We start from the raw sequence: 22,500 nt of genomic DNA, 5'->3' as shown, positions 1-22,500 counted from the left end.
ATGGAAGGGGATATCAAACAGCAGCAGCAAGTTTGTTGGTCCTAACTAGGCTATTTGGTTGAACTACTACACGCTAACTAGACTGTTAATGGTGTGATTTACGAGTAGTTACCAAATATCTCCTGTAACTATGATGATCTTATTAGATGAAACAATATTTTTAGTCATATTTAATTTTCACAACTGGACACACGCACACATCTCTCTCTCTCTCTCTCTCTCTCTCTCTCTCTCTCTCTCTCTCTCTCTCTCTCTCTCTCGTCAAGCAGCTCAGGGTTAAAGGGGGAGAGGGGAAGCTGGGGCAGGAAAGGGTAAGGGTTACTGAATATTACTTCTCATCCACAATGCAGGAAACGGAACACTGTGTAGGCTGTTTATTAATGCTGCTGCTGCTACTACTACTACTACTACTACTACTACTACTACTACACACACACACACACACACACACACACACACAACATTAGTTAGCTTGTATATATTGATATTGTGACTGATGACCAGGTTAACGGAGAGAGAGAGAGAGAGAGAGAGAGAGAGAGAGAGAGAGAGAGAGAGAGAGAGAGAGAGAGAGAGAGAGAGAGAGAGACTGGATTTACTACAAAAAAAAAAAAAAAATAAAATAACGATCAAAATTTCATTCACCGTAATATTTCCAAATACACCCAACCCGCTCAGCTGTCAGCCTCACAAATCGCTACGTAGCATCACTGGTTTATTGTGTTTTATTTATTCTTTGTCGCAGGTGATGCCGCCCCAGCAGCAGGCCACCACCCCTCCCCCAGACTCCTCCCCTTCCTCCTCAGGCAGCCCATCAGCTCCGCCGCTCCCGTCCTCTTCATCCCGTCCAGCAGGTCTGTACTGAAACTGTTCTTGTAGCATGTCTCTAATGTTTCTTAGGTAATAGTTTTATCTAAGAGCTAGATAAGAGAGTCTAGTGAGTTAACACTTGTATCTAAGATCTGAGTGAAGAGCGCCAGTCTCCACCCACAGGAACAGTGTTACCCAGGGTTTCCTGTTGGTGTTATTATCTATAGTCACATGTTTGAGGTATTAGTTGTATCCAATAGCGGAGTGAGGAGAGCAGCGCCACAGTCTCCACGCTCAGGAATTTTGCTATACCATGTTTTTTTCTTGTAGCTCTTATTATAACCCTAGTGTGACATGTTTCGTAGGTAAAAGTTACACCTAAGAGTGAAAACTTTGTTACCCTTTTGTTATGTGGCCACGACAAGTTATTCTTACGTCATTGAGACATTTTTACTGTCTTGCCATTTTCGCAATTCTTCATTCTTTCTTAGGCTGTTCTGTGTTATTTTTGAGTCTGTCCTAAACGGTGTTCTCTGTTCCCGCGCCAGAAGTGAGCTTTAGAAATCGAAGAGAAACGGTAGCGCTTTGTTATGTTTGGTTTTGATTATTTTGTGTACCATTCCTATCTTACACAGTCTTTTCTTTCCTTTGAAATATTCTTACATGTTCCTAAGTCTGTTGTAAGCATTGTTCTCATTTCTAGTTTCTCAGCAAATTTTTGTTGCCAAGGCGAGACAGACGCGCTTTCTTTTTATCATTTTGTGTGTCGTGTAAGTTTTACAACGTTATTCCATCATTCTTAAGCCATTCTTGCGGTATTGCTAAATGTATCCCAAGCAATGTTCTCAATTCTTGTGTTGGAAGTGAGTTTTGGCTGTCAAGGAGAGACAGATGTGCTTTCGTACTTTCTGCGTGTCGTGCCATTTTCACAACAATACGCCGTCATTCTTATGCCATTCTTGCGTTATTGCTAAACCTGCCCCAAGCACAGTCCTCTTTTTTTTTTTTTTGTGTGTGTGTGTGTGTGTGAAAGGAATGAATTTTCGTTGTCAAGGAGAGACAGACGTGCTTTCATACTTACTGTCGATGACTGTGTGTATGTTTGTATGTGTCTGTGTGCCTCTGTGTTGCGTTACTCCTAAATCTGTCCCAAAACAGTATCCTCATTTCTAGTGTTGGCAGTAAGCTTTGGTTGTCAAGGAAGCACAGAATCGTGGTGCTCTGCCTCGGGAATGTAACGCCTGGTTTACCCTCGGGTCGGGTACGCAGGCACGCAATCTCCAAGGCCAAAACCGGGGTCGTGGCTCAGGTCGCAATAAGAAGCACATGCCAGTATTTATTAACCAGATTCCTGCCCCGCCACTGAAAGCGTCGCCTCGTAAGGAAAGTGAATATTGAAGTTAATACGCCGTTTGCAAACTTGAAATTCAGTACAAGGATTAAGTCTTTTCTATATATGGGTTGTAATGGCCAGAGAGAGAAAGAGAGAGAGAGAGAGAGAGAGAGATACAGACAGAGTTAAACGAAAAAGGAAAAAAAAGAAAAAGAATACTGACACTAAAGGTTACCGAGTCGTAATCTTAAAAGTGAAAAACGTGAATGAAATAAGAGAAAGAAGAAGAAACTGACAATAGAAGTTACCGCACAGCCCGTTCTCCTTAATTCCAAATACGGGAAGCGAGGAGGGAAACAAAAAATGAAAACACCTCTTATAGCATCTACGCCTTAAAACTACAGCTACGGAGAGAGAGAGAGAGAGAGAGAGAGAGAGAGAGAGAGAGAGAGAGAGAGAGAGAGAGAGAGAGAGAGAGGAGAGAGAGAGAGAGAGAGGTTATAAGTGAACATACCACTGTCATTTCATCTCACATTCCAAGTCTGATAACTGAATAATAATAACAGTGTTTCCATTCTGTCCTCCCCCGACTCACGACGACTTCAACGGGATCATGGTGTGTAAGAGAGAGAGAGAGAGAGAGAGAGAGAGAGAGAGAGAGAGAGAGAGAGATTCACTTTATGTAGTACTCCGTTTTTTCCTCATTTTCCCCCATTTTCTATGTCCCAAACTTATACATCATCAAATTCCTGTGAAAAAAAAATAACAATAACTATTTACACAGAGAGACAAACAAAGAAAAACGAATTCACTCCATACAGTTCTAAAAAATTTCCTCCTTTTCCTTTCCTTTCCTTCTATTTTTCTTTATTCCAAATGTACGTAGCATCAGATTCCTTTAAAACAATAACAATACCGGATCCCTTTCTTTTCTTCTCTATCCCAAACGTATGTAGCATTAAACTCCTCTACAAAGAATAACAAGCTCGCCTCCTTCAGCTCTCACACCTCCGTTTTCTGTCATGTTGTCTCTCTTGTCTCATTAATGTTCGTCTGTTTTTGCTGAAGTCCACGAGCCTTCATCACCTCCCAGCTCCTCTTGTGCTCTTTGGACGAGGCCTTGACTGCTGGGCCCTGCAGAGTAGAGGTTCTTGCTTTGCTTTAATGTCACTGCAGAGAGAGAGAGAGAGAGAGAGAGAGAGAGAGAGAGAGAGAGAGAGAGAGAGAGAGAGAGAGAGAGATAACCTATATAGACAGAAATACAAAGAAAAGAAAAGAAAACAGTGATAATCAGTGAAAAAAAAGCCGAATACGAAAGAAGGAGTAAAGAAGAAGAAAAAGAATACGGAGAGTGAGAAGTGAAAATAAAGAAATACCTAAGAAGCTAGATGAACTATAAATGCATAGAAGAAAACGAGAGACAGAAAGGAGGAGGGTACACAGAGGGACAAACCCGGGAAAATACGCCGGTCTCTTTAAGCAAAAAAAAAAAAAAAAAAAAAAAAAAAAGCGAGAAAAAAAAAAACTTGAATCAGGTCGAAGAAACCGACGAAAGGTGACTATAGGAAAAGAAATACAAAAGGAAGAGAGAGACATGATAGGAGCAGTGGAGGGAAGGGATGTAAATGTATACGAGTGAAGATAATGCATGTAAACGTGTGTAGTGGAAGAATTAAGGCGTGTGTCGTCTGTGTGTGTGAGGTTCCTTGGAGTTTGTGTCTGAGAGAAGAAAACGTAGAGAAAGAATGAAGGGTAGAGACGGAAAACGAAGGAGAATAGAAAGATAAAGATATAAAACCAGGAGGTAGTGAAGAGAAAGAGAAGGACTGAAACAGAGAAAGGGCAAGAAGAAAATGGGTAATGGAGGCAAAAGATAAGGAGAATTGGGGGAAAATCGAAATAAATCAGTGAAGACGAAGAGAGAGGGGAAGAAAAAAAATATGGATTAGGGGGAAGAAGTCTAGGAGGAGGAAGAAGAGGAAGAGAGGGAGAATGGAGCAACGACGAAAAAAAAAAAGAAGGAAAATGAAGAGAGAGAGGAAGGAGAAAATAGAGCAAGAACAAGGAATAAGAAGAAAAGAGAAGGAGAGAAGAGAATATAAATAAAAAAGAAAAACGATGAAGAAGGAAGATGAAGAGAAAGAGCAAACAGAAAACGGAAAACAAGTGAAGGAAGAGAAAAATAAAGAGGAAGAAGAGGAAAAGACAAAGACGAAGAGCAACAAGTAGAAGAAGAAGAAGAAGAAGTAGAAGAGAAGAAGGAAAGAAGGAAAAAAGAAAGACTCCAGATATATTATTATTATGGTTAGAGCAATGCCCTTCATAAATGCCCAGTAAGTTCTCACACCAACTGCGGAAGAGAGTGTGTGTGTGTGTGTGTGTGTGTGTGTGTGTGTGTGTGTGTGTGTGTGTGTGTGTGTGTGTGTGTGTGTGTGCAATGGAATGAATCTTACTGTTGCTTATTTTTTTATCCCATTTTAGGCATTATGATTATCAAGACCGTTTCTTTTTTCAAGTTTCTTCTAATTCTTTTGTTTTACTTACGTTTTCTCTCATTTCTGTGGCGTTCCTTTGGTCCTGTGATATTTTCACCTGACTGTCTTACGTAACTGATTTATTTGGTTTTATTTCTATTTTTTTTCCTTCTTGTTTTATGATGTTTTGATTTATTATTCTATTTATGTTCAGACCACTGTAATTAATTAATTAATTGAATTAATTAATTAATGTAATTGATTTGTATGTTTGTGGGCAAGGAAGTATCTATTATCTATCTATTCATCTATCTATCTATATCTATCTATCTTTCTACGTGTGTGTGTGTGTGGACAGGTAGCCAGTCATGACCCGACCACCCATCCAATCACCTTCCATCTACTACCAATTACTACCACAGCTCATCAACCACTGACCGCCCACCTACCACTTACTGTCCGCCCTTCCCCCCTCCCCGCCTCTCTCTCTCTCTCTCTCTCTCTCTCTCTCTCTCTCTCTGCCTTCGTTACCTCCAGTCAGTGCCTTCATCAAGGTCACGTATACACTACCACCACAACCACCACCACCACGACCATCACCACCACCACCACCACTACGACCACCACCACCACCACCACCACCATTCTGACACTACCGGAGACGATCACTGTTACAATGTGGATGTGATTACGAGAGTTTTTCAACGTGCAGTAGTCGAGGGTCCCTTTGTGTCCTAGTCTTACACACTGCCTTGCCTTGCGTGGACCGTGAGCTGCAAATACCAGAGGGTGCGCCATTAAAGACCAGAGAAGCTGTGTGTGTGTGTGTGTGTGTGTGTGTGTGTGTGTGTGTGTGTGTTCAGTTATACTCGTGCTACAGTCTATTGTTCTCTCGTCTTGTCGGATTGAATTAGTGAATGTCTTCTCTCTCTCTCTCTCTCTCTCTCTCTCTCTCTCTCTCTCTCTCTCTCTCTCTCTCTCTCTCTCTCTCTCTCTCTCTCTCTCAGCGAACAGCAATTTACCAAGACCACCAAGGCGTTGTTGTTATTTTTCCTCCATCATCTTGTTTTTTCCTCATTCCTCTAATCAATAACATTCGTCTCTATTGTTCTTTTTTTTTCACCTCGTCTTTATCTCTCTCCGCCTCCTCCTCCTCCTCCTCCTCCTCCTCCTCCTCCTCCTCTTCCTCCTCCTCTTCTTCCTCCTTCTCGTGCTACCTGTCCAAATCCGGGTTAACAAGGGCACTTACTCGCTCAGTCGCCGATGGAAATACCTCTAACGAAACCTTGTCTTTATTATGTTCACTTGAATGCTCCCACGCTCCCACGGCAGGCGCTGGTCTCCCCTAGTCATCGCTCCCACGCTCCTACCCCTTCGTGCCCTTATTTTTGTTACCGTTGCTTCTGCTGATGATGATGTTGACCTATTCCCCGCCTGTGGTCATAAGAATGTAAGGGAAAATGCAAAGAAAATAAAGGGAGCTGCTGTGAAAGGAAATAGGAAATGTCATCTTGCCGTAGGAGTAGTAGTAGTAGTAGTAGTAGTAGTAGTAGTAGTGATTTTGGATATTCTGTTCTATAATTCTATATTGGAACTGGCATCTTCAGTGAGCCTTTTTTTTTTACTTTTACTTTTTTTTGCTGTATCTTTTTGTTACCCTTGGCCAGAACGCCTCTTACATAAAGTGTAGTAGTGGTAGTAGTAGTAATAATAGTAGTGGTAGTAATACTCGTAGTTGTGGCAGTAGATCGCACTCTAATACCTCCACTGATTTATAAAGGATCTAATAGAAATTCTAATAGGTTTTAAGTGCGTTTTCATGATTCTAATAGTATTTTAACACGGATTCTACTTCACCATTGTAAAAAATTAATGATACCACGAATAATCATCACTGTGACCTTTGAAAACAGTCCTTATGAAAACCCAAGCCACTTAAGAAGTACGGGTGCATTACGAGTAAGAATATAGATGTAATGTGACCCTGTGTGTGTGTGTGTGTTTGTGTGTGTGTGTGTGTGTGTGTGTGAAGGAGGTTGTTAACTCTGCTCTTGGTAAGCCTTCCTTCTTGTGCTATTCTTGTCACTCTCTTACTCTCTTCTATCTAGCACGTAACAGTAATTTGTCTTGCATTTGATTATCTTCCTATTAGAGAAATTCCTCGTGGTGACATTTACCTCTCTCCCCTCCTGCTCCTCCTCCTCCTCCTCCTCCTCCTCCTCCTCCTCCTCCTCCTCCTCTTTCCTTCTCCTCATACCCCCGCTTCCTCCTCCGCCTCCTCTTCAACTCCCCATACCGTTCTTTTTCTTAAATATTCAAGTTTTTAATGATATCTCAGCCAGTGAGTATGCCAGATATCTTCACACAGTGATGTTAAAGCGAGCTTGGAAACGTGTTGTATATGAAAGAAAAGAAAATATATAATGAAGCTCATCCGTCTCTTAAGGCACATAATTTTTATCCGGAGAAACTATTATTATTTTTGCTTCCCTTTGTTGGAAGAGTAGTTATGTCTTCCCTATGGCGATCAGAGACCAAATTTTGAAACTGGTCTCTTGCTAGGACTGTTTTCAAAGGCCACAGAGATGATTAGTTGGGTTCGTAGATGTGTTTGTTTCCTTTAAAGATGTAAAATCCCTGTTAAAGTGTGATTAGTATTATGAAAATACCCTTGAAGATCTCAGTAAGTCCCACAAGAGGCCGCTGAAAATCAAGATCAAGATCAAGACGCCGAAATGTTTAAGAGTGCAACCCCAGCATACACTCGGACATGCATCATCGGCGTCCAAAAAAAAAAAAAAAATATTAGGAAAAAATTAAAGTCGAGACGAACATAGATTCCCCCTCCCATCTCTCTCTCTCTCTCTCTCTCTCTCTCTCTCTCTCTCTCTCTCTCTCTCTCTCTCTCTCTCTCTCTCTCTCTCTCTCTCTCTCTCTCTCTCTAAATAAATAAATAAATAAATAAATAAATAAATAAATAAATAAATATATAAGCACAGAGGAACGACACACACACACACACACACACACACACACACAGGAGACATTGAATGATCATGTGAAAATAAATAGATAAAAATAGATCAATAGCTAACTAAGTTATTAAATAAGTGAAGAGATAGATAAACAAACACATAAGTAGATAAATAAGTAAACATACGTGCATACAGTGGTGAAAAAGTCTCTCTATACTCCATTGTCCAGCGGAGGCGACGTGAGAGTTCATGGGTGTGGGAGCGAAAACTGCGTGGCTTCACCTTAAACACTACTATCTAACCTAACCTAACGTGATAGACCCTGACTTAAAATAACTCAACCTAACTCAATCTAACTTAACCAAATGTAAACTAACTTAAGGTAACTCAACTTAACATAACTCCATCTCATCTAACCTATCCTACAAATCAACCCAGTAGTAAGATTTCGTGCATCAGTGTTCTTGAACGTCGTGACCTCTCATAAATACTGTTTTTCAAAGCCCTCACTGATGATTGCAAGCGTTCTCATAGGTGACGGTGTAAAATTCTAGTACACCTGTTATTAGCATCATGGAAATACCCTTGAAAACTCACAACGACTTCCTTTAGAGTCTGCTAAATGTGTTCGATATGAGAAGGCGAAACGTTTCAGAATGTGGATCTTTATACAATAGGAAACAAAATAGAAAATAAAGTCGCATTTGTTGTATGTTTGCTTCACGTAACCTTAGACATTATATACGGGATTGCAAAACAATGAAACAGTAAGATGTAAGGAGATAGGAAATAACGTCACAACAGAAAAAAAAGAAATCCTGTTTGGTGTATATTCTTGTAACATACAATTACTTAATGCAAGATTAGAGCAACAATGTGACGTAAGAAGAAAATACGTCATTTAATAAAAAAAAAAAAACTATCTTTTTGTTTATATAATTGTACTGTGACGCATTAGGACAATAATAATATGTAAGATAAGAAAATGCGCCTTTAATAAAAGTACCATTTATTATATGTTGATTTGAACTGTTTCAGAGGGAGATTCCAAGACACTTCTCAAATTCTGAATAATCCTTTTCGGACTATACTCTTTGAGAACTTGTAACCTCAGTGGGACCTTTTTTTATTCTTTTTTGTGACCCTAAGTCTGAGCCCCTCTTACATAACAAAATGTACTCGTAATATTGAATGTTTAGAGAAGGCGTGACAGGAGTGTAGAGTTGCATTCACATCACTATAGCAAAGAATGTCATATAACTTAAGTGCTGGATGATAGGTGGATATAAGTAAACACGTTTTATACAGGGACTGCCACGTGTAGGCTTGATGGCTTCTTGCAGCCTCACTTGTTTTCTTATGATCTTATATTCTTATGTTGTGTAATGCTGAATGTTGGATAAGGACAACGCGTGCTGGGAGTGTGTAATTGAAGCCAAGTAATACTGCATATAAGGGAAGTGTTATATGTGAGACGCGTATTGGAAGTGAGGAAATCAAATACCAAACAAAAATGTGACTTGTTGTATGTATTCGTGATAATGAGTGATAAATTATGGCAACGCGTGCTGAAAATATAGACATGAAACTACGCCATTATATATATGAAGAAAAAAAAAGTGATTTCGTTACCGTAAACAATCAGCTTATTTTTATTTTCTTATTTATTTGTTTATTTTTTTGTTTTATTTTATTATATTTATTTATCTATTTATTTATTTATTTATTTTTATTTATTTATTTATTTTATTATTTTATCTTATTATATATATATATATATATATATATATATATATATATATATATATATATATATATATATATATATATATATATATATATATATATATATATATATATATATATATATATATATATATATATATATATATTTTTTTTTTTTTTTTTTCTTTTTTTTTTTTTTTTTTGGGGGGGGGGGAGCAGGGATCGAGATATGTCTCATTTTCTTAGTTTTCACGTAAAAGCAGAAAAATTAAGGCGAATTTTCAGACTTATAACCTACACATGACAAAGGCAACCGTACTATCGTCACGTGGTGAAGAATCTATCGAAGCAAAAAATCCAGAAATCACCTCCCCTCCCTCCCCCCCCCCAAAAAAAAAGGAAAAAAGTTATGGAAAAGTAGTGAAGTTCAGGCGAATTTTTACATCACTCACCACCCAAGACAGGACAAAGAAAGCTGTATTGCATGTGCGCCACGTGGTGTAAAATCAATCGAAGCAGAAAACCAGAAGTCGCAGAAAATGACGTATTGTATTTATGTATGTACGAGTGTGACGCTTTGCCGTGTATTACTCAATGCCACAAGAAAACAACGCATGACAGGAGTGCAGAGTTAGGATCACGTCACAACACACACGTATATTAGAAATATCACTCCTCGTATATACTTATAATTCTTATAATGTTTGCGGCGACGCGTGCTGGGAGTATAACACTGACGCCGGACATGTTTTTCTGTGTTGTTGTGATACATAAGACACCAAGATCGTATTCGCAAACATTTCATCGTGTTATCTCCTTGTTTCACAGACTTTACCGGGAGTTACCAGGGTTTTCAGAGGTGTTTTCAAGGTTCAGATGGTAGATTAACAGTGCTTCTGAAACATTAATAAGAAAAACATCCATGTGGATCCAGATAGACATCAGTGTGTCCTTTGAAGCAGAAAGTGTTGTTATGAGAAACTAAATCGTTCAAGAATGCGAGCCTAACTAAGGTGATACATTACCACAACCACCACCACCACCAAGACGCGGCTGACCCGTATTTATAAGTAGTTGTTTTGACGAACGGCCTCTGCGTCCCCTTAAAGCCTCGTGGTTCTGGTGGCGGTGATACTGATGATGCCACTGTACTGCAAATGAAGGAGGGAGGGAATGCGTCGTGAATTTTATTCCTGTTACCTGCCTTCATTTGGGCTGTTTTCGTGTTGTTTTGCTTACTTGTCGTTCCTGAGGATATGATGCATACATACATACATACATAAATACATACATACATACATACATACATACATACATACTTATTCTTTCGATCTGTGAAGTATACTTAACGCTCATTACAGATGTGTGTGTGTGTGTGTGTGTGTGTGTGTGTGTGTGTGTGTGTGTGTGTGTGTGTGTGTGTGTTTTTGCACTTTTTTTTTCATTTCAGAATACTTTTTTGTGCTGTTTTTCCTATATATTTGTTATAGTCCTAGTAGAAATTGTAGTAGTAGTAGTAGTAGTAGTAGTAGTAGTAGTAGTAGTAGTAGTAGTAGTAGTAGCAGTAGTAGTAGTAGCACCACCACCACCACCACCATTGATATAAAACCAACTCATCCCACTACTACCACCACCACCACCACACCCATTTCTTTAACCAACAAGGAAGTATCGTTCAGACCACCTCCACGTGACCGCCCCTCTCCATACCTGTCCTTGGCTCCCGGGCCTGGTTTACGCCTGGGCCGGGGCGTGGCTGGTCTGCCTGGGGTGAGGTGTGTGACTAGAAGGAGCTGGAGGTGGACAGGGAGAGGAAGAGAAGCGGAAAGAAGAGAAGGGAACGGAAAGGAGTACATTCTTTTTATCAGTCGAGTTGAGGTGGAATGGCAGGTGAGGGTGTGGGTGGGACTCTCTCTCTCTCTCTCTCTCTCTCTCTCTCACGTGGGTGTCTGTTACGCCAGCAGGTCTACTGTTCTACTTCCCCAAGGCTGATCCCACTGGTCTGATGACTTGGTTCAGTTGTTATGCCTTGCAAGGTTTTGGGTCTGAGAAGAGTCGGGTACTGGGTCTCCGTTATCTCTTCACCTTCCTTCTCGTTCTCTTGTTCTTTCTCTCATTCTTGTCCTCCTCCTCCTCGTTCTTGTCTTCCACATTCCTCTCTTCTTTCTACTCCTTTTTCCTCCTCCGCGTTCGTCTTCCTCGTTCTTCTTCTTCCCCTCCTCCTCCTCTTCCTCCTTCCTATCTCTTGTTCATTGGGAAAGAATTATGTAAGAAAAGGAAACATACTCTCATTAATCAACTTCTCTTCTTTGTTACTCTTCATCTATTACTTAACTGCAGCTCACGGCAAACAGCCTCGTAAGGGTCAACAAGTCTTTTGTTTATCTTTCCGTTGTGTCTGTTTGCGTTCTTCCATCCATAAGAGAACCCAATACTAATACACTGAAGGTAATATAGACACTAGAAGGGGTTTCTCGTTCCTGTATCACCCTTCTTTTGCTGGAGGGCTCCTTGTAGTCTTCCAGGCATAAAATATCTTCACACTAACACGCAGGATGATACAGAATACACGTCTCAAGTACATCTTAGACTTCTGCGGAGGTTGATTTCGTTCCTCTGCTACGCTTTAGTGCAGTTCTGTTCGTAATGACTCTACGGCGCCCCCTTAGCCTCCCTGCGTAATCTCCTCCACCTACCCTTGTGTCCACTCCGCTGTCCCTCCTCCAAGGTCACGCCGCCCCATGCACGCCCCTCGCCTCGCCTCGCCTTGCCCCTCCCTTCCTCGGCCAAGTCATCCAGATCAACACTGACGCCGCCGCTCCCCTCTCCTCCACCTCCATCACCTCTACCTTCTCCTCCTCCACCTCCCCCTTGTGAGCATCCGCTTGGAAACACGGGCCACTATCATCACCACCACTGCCACCACCACCACCACCACCACATACATACCACCACGACTTACATCACCGAACCGACACTATTTCACCATCATTACCTAAACACCACCACCATAATTAGCAAGAACTCCCTCTGTCACTATTTCCTTCTCCAAACATCATCATTTATATTGTCTACTTTTAAAATCTACCTACTTACTTAACTAATTACTTACCTAGCTGGTTGATTATTTAACTGTCTTTTACACTTCTACCTTGTTCGTTACCTGCTTAACTATTAATATCTAGCTCCTTACTTAACTACCTCTGTACATGAATCATTATCTTGATTTCTACTTATTTAAACACCAATAGCTTCTTTAACTGCTTAATTGTTTCTCTAATTATTTATCTAAGTACCTATTTACCTGTTTATCTCTCTACCTGTGAAACTACTTTTTACCTGCTTAGCCAGTACTATATATGTCTACTTAGCCAACGCGCTATTCGTCTACTTATGTCTATCTACCTACCTACCTGCCTATCTACTTACACACACACACACACACACACACACACACACATATACCAGACACGAAAGAAACAGATAAATTGTATTCCCACTTGCATGTTTTTTTTCGACTGTTGCAAAAAAATAAAAAATAAATAAAAAATAGAAATGAAAAGAAAAAAAGAAAAATTCACACCACCTTCTTTCTCTCACTGTTGATGTAACACATTAATGATTCCCTCGCGGTGTCATTAACCTTCTTGATTTATTGTTCATTGTTATGCAATTAGATTTATTGCCGGTCACCTTCCATGCATTACTGGCAGTGGTGGTGGTGGCGATGGTGGTGTTGGTGTGGGAGGATGATTTACAGCAGGTGGCTTTAATGATTGGCCTATTTGGATGTTACCTGTGTGTTACCTGAGCGTGGTGGGCACATTAACCGGTGACGTGAAATAAGTGTTATCTCTCTCCTTCTATATTTCTTTGTCTCATGTTTCTTGTTATTTTTCTCTCTCTCTCTCTGCGTTTCTTTTTTGCGTCTCATGCCGGTTCTCTGTTTCTCTGTTTTTTTTTTTCTTATTTGTTTTTTTTCAGTTTCTCTCTCTCTCTCTCTCTCTCTCTCTCTCTCTCTCTCTCTCTCTCTCTCTCTCTCTCTCTCTCTCTCTCTCTCTCTCTCTCCTCTCTCTCTCTCTCTCTCTCTCTCTCACACACACACACACACACACACACACACACACACACACACACACACACACACACACACACACACACACACACACACACACACACACACACACACACACACACTAGGATTTCCATTATCATGATCAACAGTACAAACAAGAACAACCGCCACCACTACCACTACCACCACCACCATCACCACCACCGCTACCACGAACAACCTCAGACATCAGTTAACTTTTCTTACGACGCGAACCTTTGTTGTTTTTACCTCCCCTTCTTATCAGGAGTGGAGAGGGTGGAGGGGTGGCCCGAATAGAATGGTGGGTGGTGGTGGTGGTGGTGGTGGGGAGGGATGGTATGGTAGATAGAGTAGTGGTAACAGGGGTAGTGAAATGGGTAGGGGGAGGGATAGTAGTAGTAGTAGTAGTAGTAGTAGTAGTAGTAGTAGATTTTTACAAGCGGTATTTTAAAGAGCAACAAATCAGTATTTCCTATGTGGTCCGTCTCACTAATGCAAGAGTTAACCAGTACCTTCCCTCTTTTAACCCTTTCTCTGATAAACTCTGGAAATTTTTGCCTGTTTCTCTTTTCCTCCTTCCTAAAGCAAGAGTTAACCAGTGTACCTTCACTCTCTAATCTATTTCACTGGTATATTCTGGAAATCACTGCCTGTTTTTCTTTCCTTCACTCTTCTGTTACTTTCACTATTCAACTCTGGAACTCTATGCTTGTTTCTGTTTTCCCTCTTCCTATGATATGAACTGCTTCAAGAGAGAAATATCGGCACATCTGCAAACTAAACTGGCCTTCACTTTGGACAGTCCTCTCTGGTTCATTAATGAGGAAAAATACCTATGAAAACATAATCACATCTGTGGCCTTTGAAAACAAAATACTCCTGATGAGAGAACAAAGTGTTTCAGAATACGAACCATTGTCGTCACATTTATAAACAAACTGATTAAATAATTGTTCTACTTTTTTTTTAAGAGGACGAAAACAAGTTTCATTTTCTTATCTCTCATAGTAACGTTAGAACAAATAAGTCAAACTTTACACCACAGAATCCCTGGTCATGACAAAGACAACTGTACCAACAACTGTACCTTGAAGAATTTAGTAAAGAATCCAGAAATAGCACAAAAAAAAAAAAAAGAACATCCGGTTTGCTTATGAAGGTGATGATCTATAAGTTCAGAGGTAGTGTGGTGGTGGTGGTGGTGGTGGTGGTGTCGCTTCTAGTAATACCACCCTAACTAACCTCCTTGGGCCCGCCCCATGTGGCCCTGAGTCAGACCACCTTGATTGTGGCGGCCACCGAGTTTAGGGAGGAAGAGAGGCGGAGGAATAAAGGGAGACGTGGGTAAGGAGGAGGAGGAGGAGGTGACGATTAAAGAAGAGGAGGAAGAAGAGAGGATAGAGGACAGGAGGAAGTAAAAAAAAAAGTGTAAAAAAGTTAATATCTTGAAGTAGATATACAATTCTGGAGAAATGGGAGAAGGTAATGAAAGAAGAGGAGGAAGAGGAGAGGGTAGAGAACAGGAAGGGGATAAAAAAAATTGATATATTGAAGTAGGCATAAAATTTAGAAAGGCAGGAAGAAGGAGGAAGGGGAGAAGAAAGTGAGGAAGTGGAGAAGGTGACGAAGGAAGAAGAGGAGGGGATAGAGGACAAGATTGAAAAAAATACTGTAAAAAGTGAGTATATTGAAGTGACCATGAAATGTTGAAAAGAGCCAAAGGATTATAGAAGTAAAAAATGAAGTTGTTAGGGACTGAGTAGGTTAGAAGGAGAGAGTGAAGAAGGGAGTTGAGTGAGTGAGTGAGTGAGTGAGGGAACGGAGGGAGGGAGAAGTGAAGGGCATTGACAAACAAAGGTAAAAAAGTGAAGAATAAACAAGAAGGGAAGAAGCAAAGAAAGGAAAGGAGGGATGGAGGGATGGGAGGGTCGGAGGGACAGAGGGTGGAAGGCGGGAGGTACAGGGGAAAATTAAACAAGAATGAAGGAAGAGGGATGTTTAGATGAAGACGGGATTGGAGGAAGACAAACAATAACCAAAGAAGAACCAAAGAAGAAGAGATGATTAAGAAAAAGATAAAGAGAAGTAATTGAATAGACGGAAGAAGACATTAAGATGGAGAGAGATAAAAAATAAGTGGAGGTGGATGGAGAGGATGAGTAGAAAAAAGGAGAACAATGATAAAAGGAAGAGGAAAGGAAATAAGAATTAAAACATCTCATTATCAACCTTGTTACAAAACCAACAGGGTAGTGAGTGAATCAAGTTTCAGCAAGCGATACCTAACTTGAATATTGCTTCCTGGATCTCAGTTTATCCTGCTCCCCCTTTTCATATATACCTCCTCCTATTCCACTCCCCTTACCAGTTCTTCCACCCCATATAGGCCTCTAGTCACTCCCCTTCTCATCTCTCTCTGTTTCATTTTCCCTAGTCCCCCGCCACCCACTTGGCTAACACCCCCACATCGACCTTCTCTCTGATAACGCTCAACCTGATCGTCTTTCTTGCCTCACCCAGCCACTACAAGGATGTCCAGCCCTCCTCCACCTCCTCCTATACCTTCCTCCATCTCGTCCCCAGCCACCTATTGTTCGCACACACACACACACACACACACACACACACACACGAAGGGATTATCAGAGTTAGGGCATGGTGTGTCTGTGTGCATGTGTGTGTGTGTGTGTGTGTGTGTGTGTGTGTGTGTGTGTGTGTGTGTGTGTGTGTGTGTGTGTGTGTGTGTGTGTGTGTGTGTGTGTGTGTGTGTGTGTGTGTGTGTGTGTGTTCGACCACCTGCGCATTGTTATCCAGTAAAAGGTCAAGAAAAACGAGGAAAAAGAAGGAAAACTTGCAGGAAATCGAAATGAATGAGGGTGAGTGAGTGATATTGTGTGTGTGTGTGTGTGTGTGTGTGTGTGTGTGTGTGTGCGGCAGACGGAGTAGAAAGGGAGGAGAAGGTAAGGAAAAACTAAGCAGTAGTGATGAGGAAGAGGTTAAGTGCGAGTTAGTAATCTGAGTGAGGAGGATAAATGAGATAGACGATAAGGAAGATGGATATACGAGGTGGAGACTTGAGAGTACGTACAGGTGGAAGCAGGAGAGTGTGGAGAAGACTAGGAGTAGGTAAGGCACATATACAACCGTGGATGACAAGATGGCAGGGTGGACTGTAAGTGGATAAACAGTGGATGATATGGAGTGGATCAGGAAGCTTCGGATGTGGATTGAATAAAGGGATGTGCTTATATTGCATGTTGGTTGTGTGTGAGGAGGAGTAGGAGGGTGGGGGAGTGGAGGAGGTGGGGGAGGTTGTGTTGGGGAGCAGGGCGTGGTGGTGGCGCGCTAATAAGGAAGAGAGGAGTTATTTGGGGAGTCCCCGACCTGCCTAAGGTTCTCACGCACTGACTTGCATCCACACTTCTTCTTTTTGTTTTTTTTCTTGTTTTCTTCCTTTTTTTCTTTATTTAATCACCATCATCTTCGTCATTTCTCTCTCTCTCTCTCTCTCTCTCTCTCTCTCTCTCTCTCTCTCTCTCTCTCTCTCTCTCTCTCTCTCTCTCTCTCTCTCTCTCTCTCTCTCTCTCTCTCTCTCTCATATGGATTCCGATTGCGTTTTATTTCATCATTATAGTCGAAAATTAGTGGTAAGAAATATGCTGACATCTTTTTCTCTTCCTCTTCCTCCTCCTCCTCCTCCTCCTCCTCCTCCTCCTCCTCCTCCTCCTCCTCTTTTTATTCTCCCCTCTTCTATGTTCGTCCATTGGAAACTTTACCTTGAGAGCTTTGTTTTTGGGCCGAGTAGCGGATTCTCTCTCTCTCTCTCTCTCTCTCTCTCTCTCTCTCTCTCTCTCTCTCTCTCTCTCTCTCTCTCTCTCTCTCTCTCTCTCTCTCTCTCTCTCTCTCTCGTTTATATAAATAAAAGTGATTTGCGTGTGTGCGTGCGCGTGTGCGTATGTGTAACGAAGGATAGGAGGAGGAGAAAGAGGAGGAGGATGAAGAGAATAAAAAGAAAGAGCTGGAGGAGGAAAAGGAGGAGGAGGAGAAGAAGAAGAAGGAGGCTGAGGAGATGAAGAAGCGATGAAGAAGGAGGGTGAAGAGAAGGAGGAATAAAAAAAAGAAAAGAGGAGGAGGAGTAAGGTAACTTTTTCGCGGTCGTGTTCTCGTATGGGGCTGCAGAGTGAACGCGGAAAGGTTGTCTTGTGTTTTTTTTATTTCCAGCGACCACGGCGGCACCTCTGTGACTCCAAGGCCACAGCAACACCTCCTCTCCTAACACCACTGGTACCATCACCCACCACCACACACCACACCCATCCATGACGCCTCTGTTACCATCCATCTATCCATCACCCATCACCATCATTTGTCTCTTTCTCGTCACTTGCGCCAAACTGTTCCTCTCCTTAGCCTTGTCTCGTGCGCCGCCGTTCCAGCCTCCTTTACCTCTGCACCTGATTGCGTCATCGCCTTCCTGTCATACCACGACTGCTCTGAAGACGTCAAGGGCGCAAGGAGCATGTGTCTTAACGCGGAACAGTTATGGCTATGACGTGCTGCGTGTGTGTGTGTGTGAGAGAGAGAGAGAGAGAGAGAGAGAGAGAGAGAGAGAGAGAGAGAGAGAGAGAGAGAGAGAGAGAGAGAGAGAGAGAGAGAGAGAGAGAAAGAGAGAGAGAGTGTGTGTGTGTGTGTGTGTGTGTGTGTGTGTGTGTGTGTGTGTGTGTGTGTGTGACGTGCATTCGTATTTCCCCTTCCCTAGCATGGATGTTCGTGGGAGAAAGTGTTAAGCAAGAGAGAGACAGAGAGAGAGAGAAAGAGACGGGAAGCCCCCACACTATCGCCCACATGCTCGCCTTCCCTTCTCACTCACAGCTTTCAGTTCCTTAACACCAGCAGGTCAAGAGAGTTCAGGAGATAACTGGAGCAAGTGCTATTGAGGTTTTTCTCATATTTTTCCGAGGGGTTTTCTGTGTGTGTGTGTGTGTGTGTGTGTGTGTGTGTGTGTGTGTTTAAGAGTTGTTTTTTTCTTCGTATTTTCTTTAGTGCACATTTGTTTATTTTTTTTTTTTTGTATTATTTTCTTGTTTGTTTTTATTTTTATACTTTATTTTCTTTTCTCTCTGTCTGTCTGTTTTGTGTTTCCATCTCTCTCTCTCTCTCTCTCTCTCTCTCTCTCTCTCTCTCTCTCTCTCTCTCTCTCTCTCTCTCCTCCTTTTACCATTTTCTTCCCTTTGTTTTTAGTAACTTTCTCTTTATTAACTTAAAATCTCTCTTGGTTTATTCTTGTTTCGTTTCTCTACACACACACACACACACACACACACACACACACACACACACACACACACACACACACACACACACACACACACACACACACACACACACGGCAAAAAAAAAAAAGAAGAAAAAAAAAGCACTAAATGGTAAGAGAAAAGAGTAAGGATGGGCTGTTTTCTTTCTTTCTTTCCTTGCAGATTTTTCTTCAAGACCCGGGGAGACTTGCGTTCCGGGTCCTTGCTCCCTTCATCGGTTATCAGCTTGACCCGTGCTTACAGAAAATCTTTCCCGGTGTTGTCCCCTTAGAAAGTAAATGCAAATGCGAGTACCACTGCCACTGCCACTGCCACATGCTGACGTCACTCGTTGCTCCGGGAAAAGAGAATGGGTATTTTTACCAAGAATGCATGCGACGGAGCTTTCTCTTTGTCACTATGAAAAAAGAAAAAATAACTAATTAATAGGAATGAGAATAAGTTAAGATAAAAAACAAAACAGGAGGAAAGGAAATAGATAAATAGATAAAATAAACAAAGGACGAAAAAAGAAAAAGGAAATAGGAAAGAAAGAAAGAATAAAAAAAATGCCTTCTAGTGCCTGTATTATAATACACCAACAATTGCTTGCAAGTGAAACGATTCATACTCTCATTTATACTATTTCCAAAGGCTCCAGAAACGATTACTCGGGCTCTTATGAGCGTTCCTCCCACTGATAACGAAGATTCATTCTTAAACTATCTCTAGAATCATGAAAACACCCTTGAAAACCATAATGATTACTCGCATTAATATTATGATGCAGATTCCTTAAACTCTCACTAGAATCATGAAAGCACCCTTGAAAAATCTAGAATAATTTCACTACATTTAAAAATTATCTACGTAAGTCACCGAATTGTTTGAGAATACGGTTTCAGGAGTTCACACTTAATATTCTCACAGTGATTATAAATGTAAAAGCTCTGCCTGAATGCGTTAGTTTGTAATGCGATCTTATATTTCTTTACCAAGCAGAAGATAAGATGATGAGCGTAAATGAGGTCGTTACTGCATCATGATTATCAGTGCGGCTTTTTTTATTAAGTTAATTTTATTTCTTTATTTTTTACCAGGATATTGTGTCGCTTTTATTGGTGATGGTACAATAGATATTTTCGTGGCTCTAAGAAAGAGAGAGAGAGAGAGAGAGAGAGAGAGAGAGAGAGAGAGAGAGAGAGAGAGAGAGAGAGAGAGAGAGAGAGAGAGAGAGAGAGAGAGAGAGAATGCTTTGGAAGCGCGACCTGTATACATTACCATAATATAGAAGTATTAATTTAGGTATGTATCGCAGGAGTCATAGTAAATTTCTCTCTCTCTCTCTCTCTCTCTCTCTCTCTCTCTCTCTCTCTCTCTCTCTCTCTCTCTCTCTCTCTCTCTCTCTCTCTCTGTGTGTGTGTGTGTGTGTGTGTGTGTGTGTGTGTGTGTGTGTGTGTGTGTGTGTGTGTGTGTGTGTGTGTGTGTGTGTGTACGTGTGTGTCCGTGCGTGCGTTCATGTTTGCATAGAGAAACAAGGCCGCACACAAACATAAACGAACTTTATTTTTTCTCTCCTATCTAACACACACACACACACACACACACACACACACACACACACACACACACACACACACACACACACACACACACACACACACATTGTCCTATAAACACAGACTTCCTGCTGCTGCTGCTGCTTCTGCTGCTGCTACAAGTACAAACACATTTATCTTGTCCCACTAAGTATCATCCTGGGGAAGACGAGAAGGGAAGGAGGGAGGGAGGGACGGAGGGGAAGAGAACGATTGATGAAGGGAGGGAAGGAGGAGGAGGGAGGGAGGGGAGAGAGGGAGGGAGGGACTATTTTGTTTCTCCTTAGCGGTTCTTCCAGTGTGTGTGTGTGTGTGTGTGTGTGTGTGTGTGTGTGTGTGTGTGAAGGTCACTACATCACATCCTTGAATATTCATAATTACACTTCTCGCTGAAGTGGATTACGGACTGAGAGAAATTTAATACATACATTTGAATATTCTTCCGAAAATTTGTGTGGTCATATATTTTTCTTCTCTTTGTGTTAAGTTCGTGTTGCTATCACTTTCTTATTCATTTATTTATTTGTTCACTTATCGACCTATTAATTGCATGGTTTATATTCTTATTTACTTCCTTATATACATATTTATTTTCCTGGGTTTACAAATTCATATAGTTTTCTTTCACGATTCTGACTAATTGGAACTGAATCCACTTTTCCTTATATTTTTTCCTACATTGTCTCATCTTACATTCACTCACTGTCTAGTCATGATTCATAACGAGACACTTTTCCAACATTTTTTCCTCACCTTACTTCTTATTCCTTCTTTCCACACATCCTTCCTTTATCTCGCTTTTTCCTCTTTTCTTTCCTCCACCTCTTCCCTCCTTCCCTCCCTCCATCCTTCCCTCAGTTTTTTTGCCCCGCTATCTAACTTCCTTAATTCATTCCTTTAACAGCTGCGTGATTAGTGCTCCCTCCTTACCCTCCCTCACCTCTCTCTCTCTCTCTCTCTCTCTCTCTCTCTCTCTCTCTCTCTCTCTCTCTCTCTCTCTCTCTCTCTCTCTCCTGCCCTCACACCTTACGCAACACAGGAAGCGGGAAGTTGCGTGCCCGTGGCTCTACAAGGCGGGACTACGAACCTCTTTTTTTTTTTTTATGCTCGAGGCGTGATGGACTAATGACAGTGCAAGGAGCAAAGTTTTGGGGTGGTAGGGGACGTGTGTGTGTATGTGTGTGTGTGTGGGACATTTAGGTACTCCCATCCATCCTCACCTCCCTCACTCTGCTATTATCTACCCTCGTGCCCTCCAGCTCACACCTGCTTCCCTCGCCAGCCTCCACTCAGTCCCTCAGCCACGCCTCGACACGTCTGACCGACAGGGCTGCGTTTCGTAACACTTAATTGAGTCTTTCTTTTGTACTCTCGTAAACGTCGCTCTTTCGTTGTTGCCGGTGTTATTACTGGTATATTATTACTACTGTTACTGTTGCTGCTGTGGTTACAACGATTACTACGATTACTTCTACTACTACTACTACTACTACTACTACTACTACTACTACTACTAGCAAAAAAATATAAAGAGGAAAAGGAATAGAAGTACATAACACCACCACCACCAGCACCACCACCACTACCTCCACCCTCTCGTGATGAAACTTTTAACGCTTGGAAACAACATCAGTATATATAGAGACAAAGAAAACAGAAAATACTTTAGTCTGAAAAATAACCCGTTTGTCCTAATACCACCACCACCACCACCACCACCACCACCACCACCTTTTCCCCTTCAGATGATGCAAGCACTGAGAGGAGAATCACTCTTAACACTCTCCCCGCCAGTCATTCTCTAGCGTACAGTCCGTCTATCCTGCTTCTTGCCAAGCACTGCACGGGATATTACTACACACGCCCCTTCTTATGACACGGAGCGGGACGAGAGGTATAGAGAGAGGAAAAAAGGGAGTGTGGGATGCTTGTTACTTGTATGTGGGAGAAACATTGTGGGTGTGGTGATGTTTTTGTGTGTTTGTTTGTTTTTGTGTGTTTTTGTCTCTTTGTGTCTGTCTGTATCTCTCTCTCTCTCTCTCTCTCTCTCTCTCTCTCTCTCTCTCTCTCTCTCTCTCTCTCTCTCTCTCTCTCTCTCTCTCTCTCTCTCTCTCTCTCTCTCTCTCTCTCTCTCTCTCTCTCTCTCTCTCTCTCTCTCTCTCTCTCTCATCAGCAACAACAACAACAACAACAAC

At 41.6% G+C, this 22,500-nt stretch overlaps 1 protein-coding gene across 1 annotated transcript in view; it reads left to right on the top strand.

Moving 5' to 3' along the window:
* LOC135107415 (uncharacterized) overlaps positions 1-22,500 on the top strand; it is a 76,305-nt gene that overhangs the window by 5,158 nt on the left and 48,647 nt on the right. Inside the window, exon 2 of the mRNA XM_064017253.1 lies at positions 746-854. Coding sequence (XP_063873323.1) covers positions 749-854 — 106 coding nt within the window. The 5' untranslated portion in view covers positions 746-748. The remainder of the gene's footprint in view (positions 1-745; positions 855-22,500) is intronic.

Source organism: Scylla paramamosain, chromosome 15, assembly GCF_035594125.1.
Source record: "Scylla paramamosain isolate STU-SP2022 chromosome 15, ASM3559412v1, whole genome shotgun sequence".
Taxonomy (NCBI): domain Eukaryota; kingdom Metazoa; phylum Arthropoda; class Malacostraca; order Decapoda; family Portunidae; genus Scylla; species Scylla paramamosain.
This window is presented reverse-complemented; position numbering and strand designations above follow the sequence as displayed.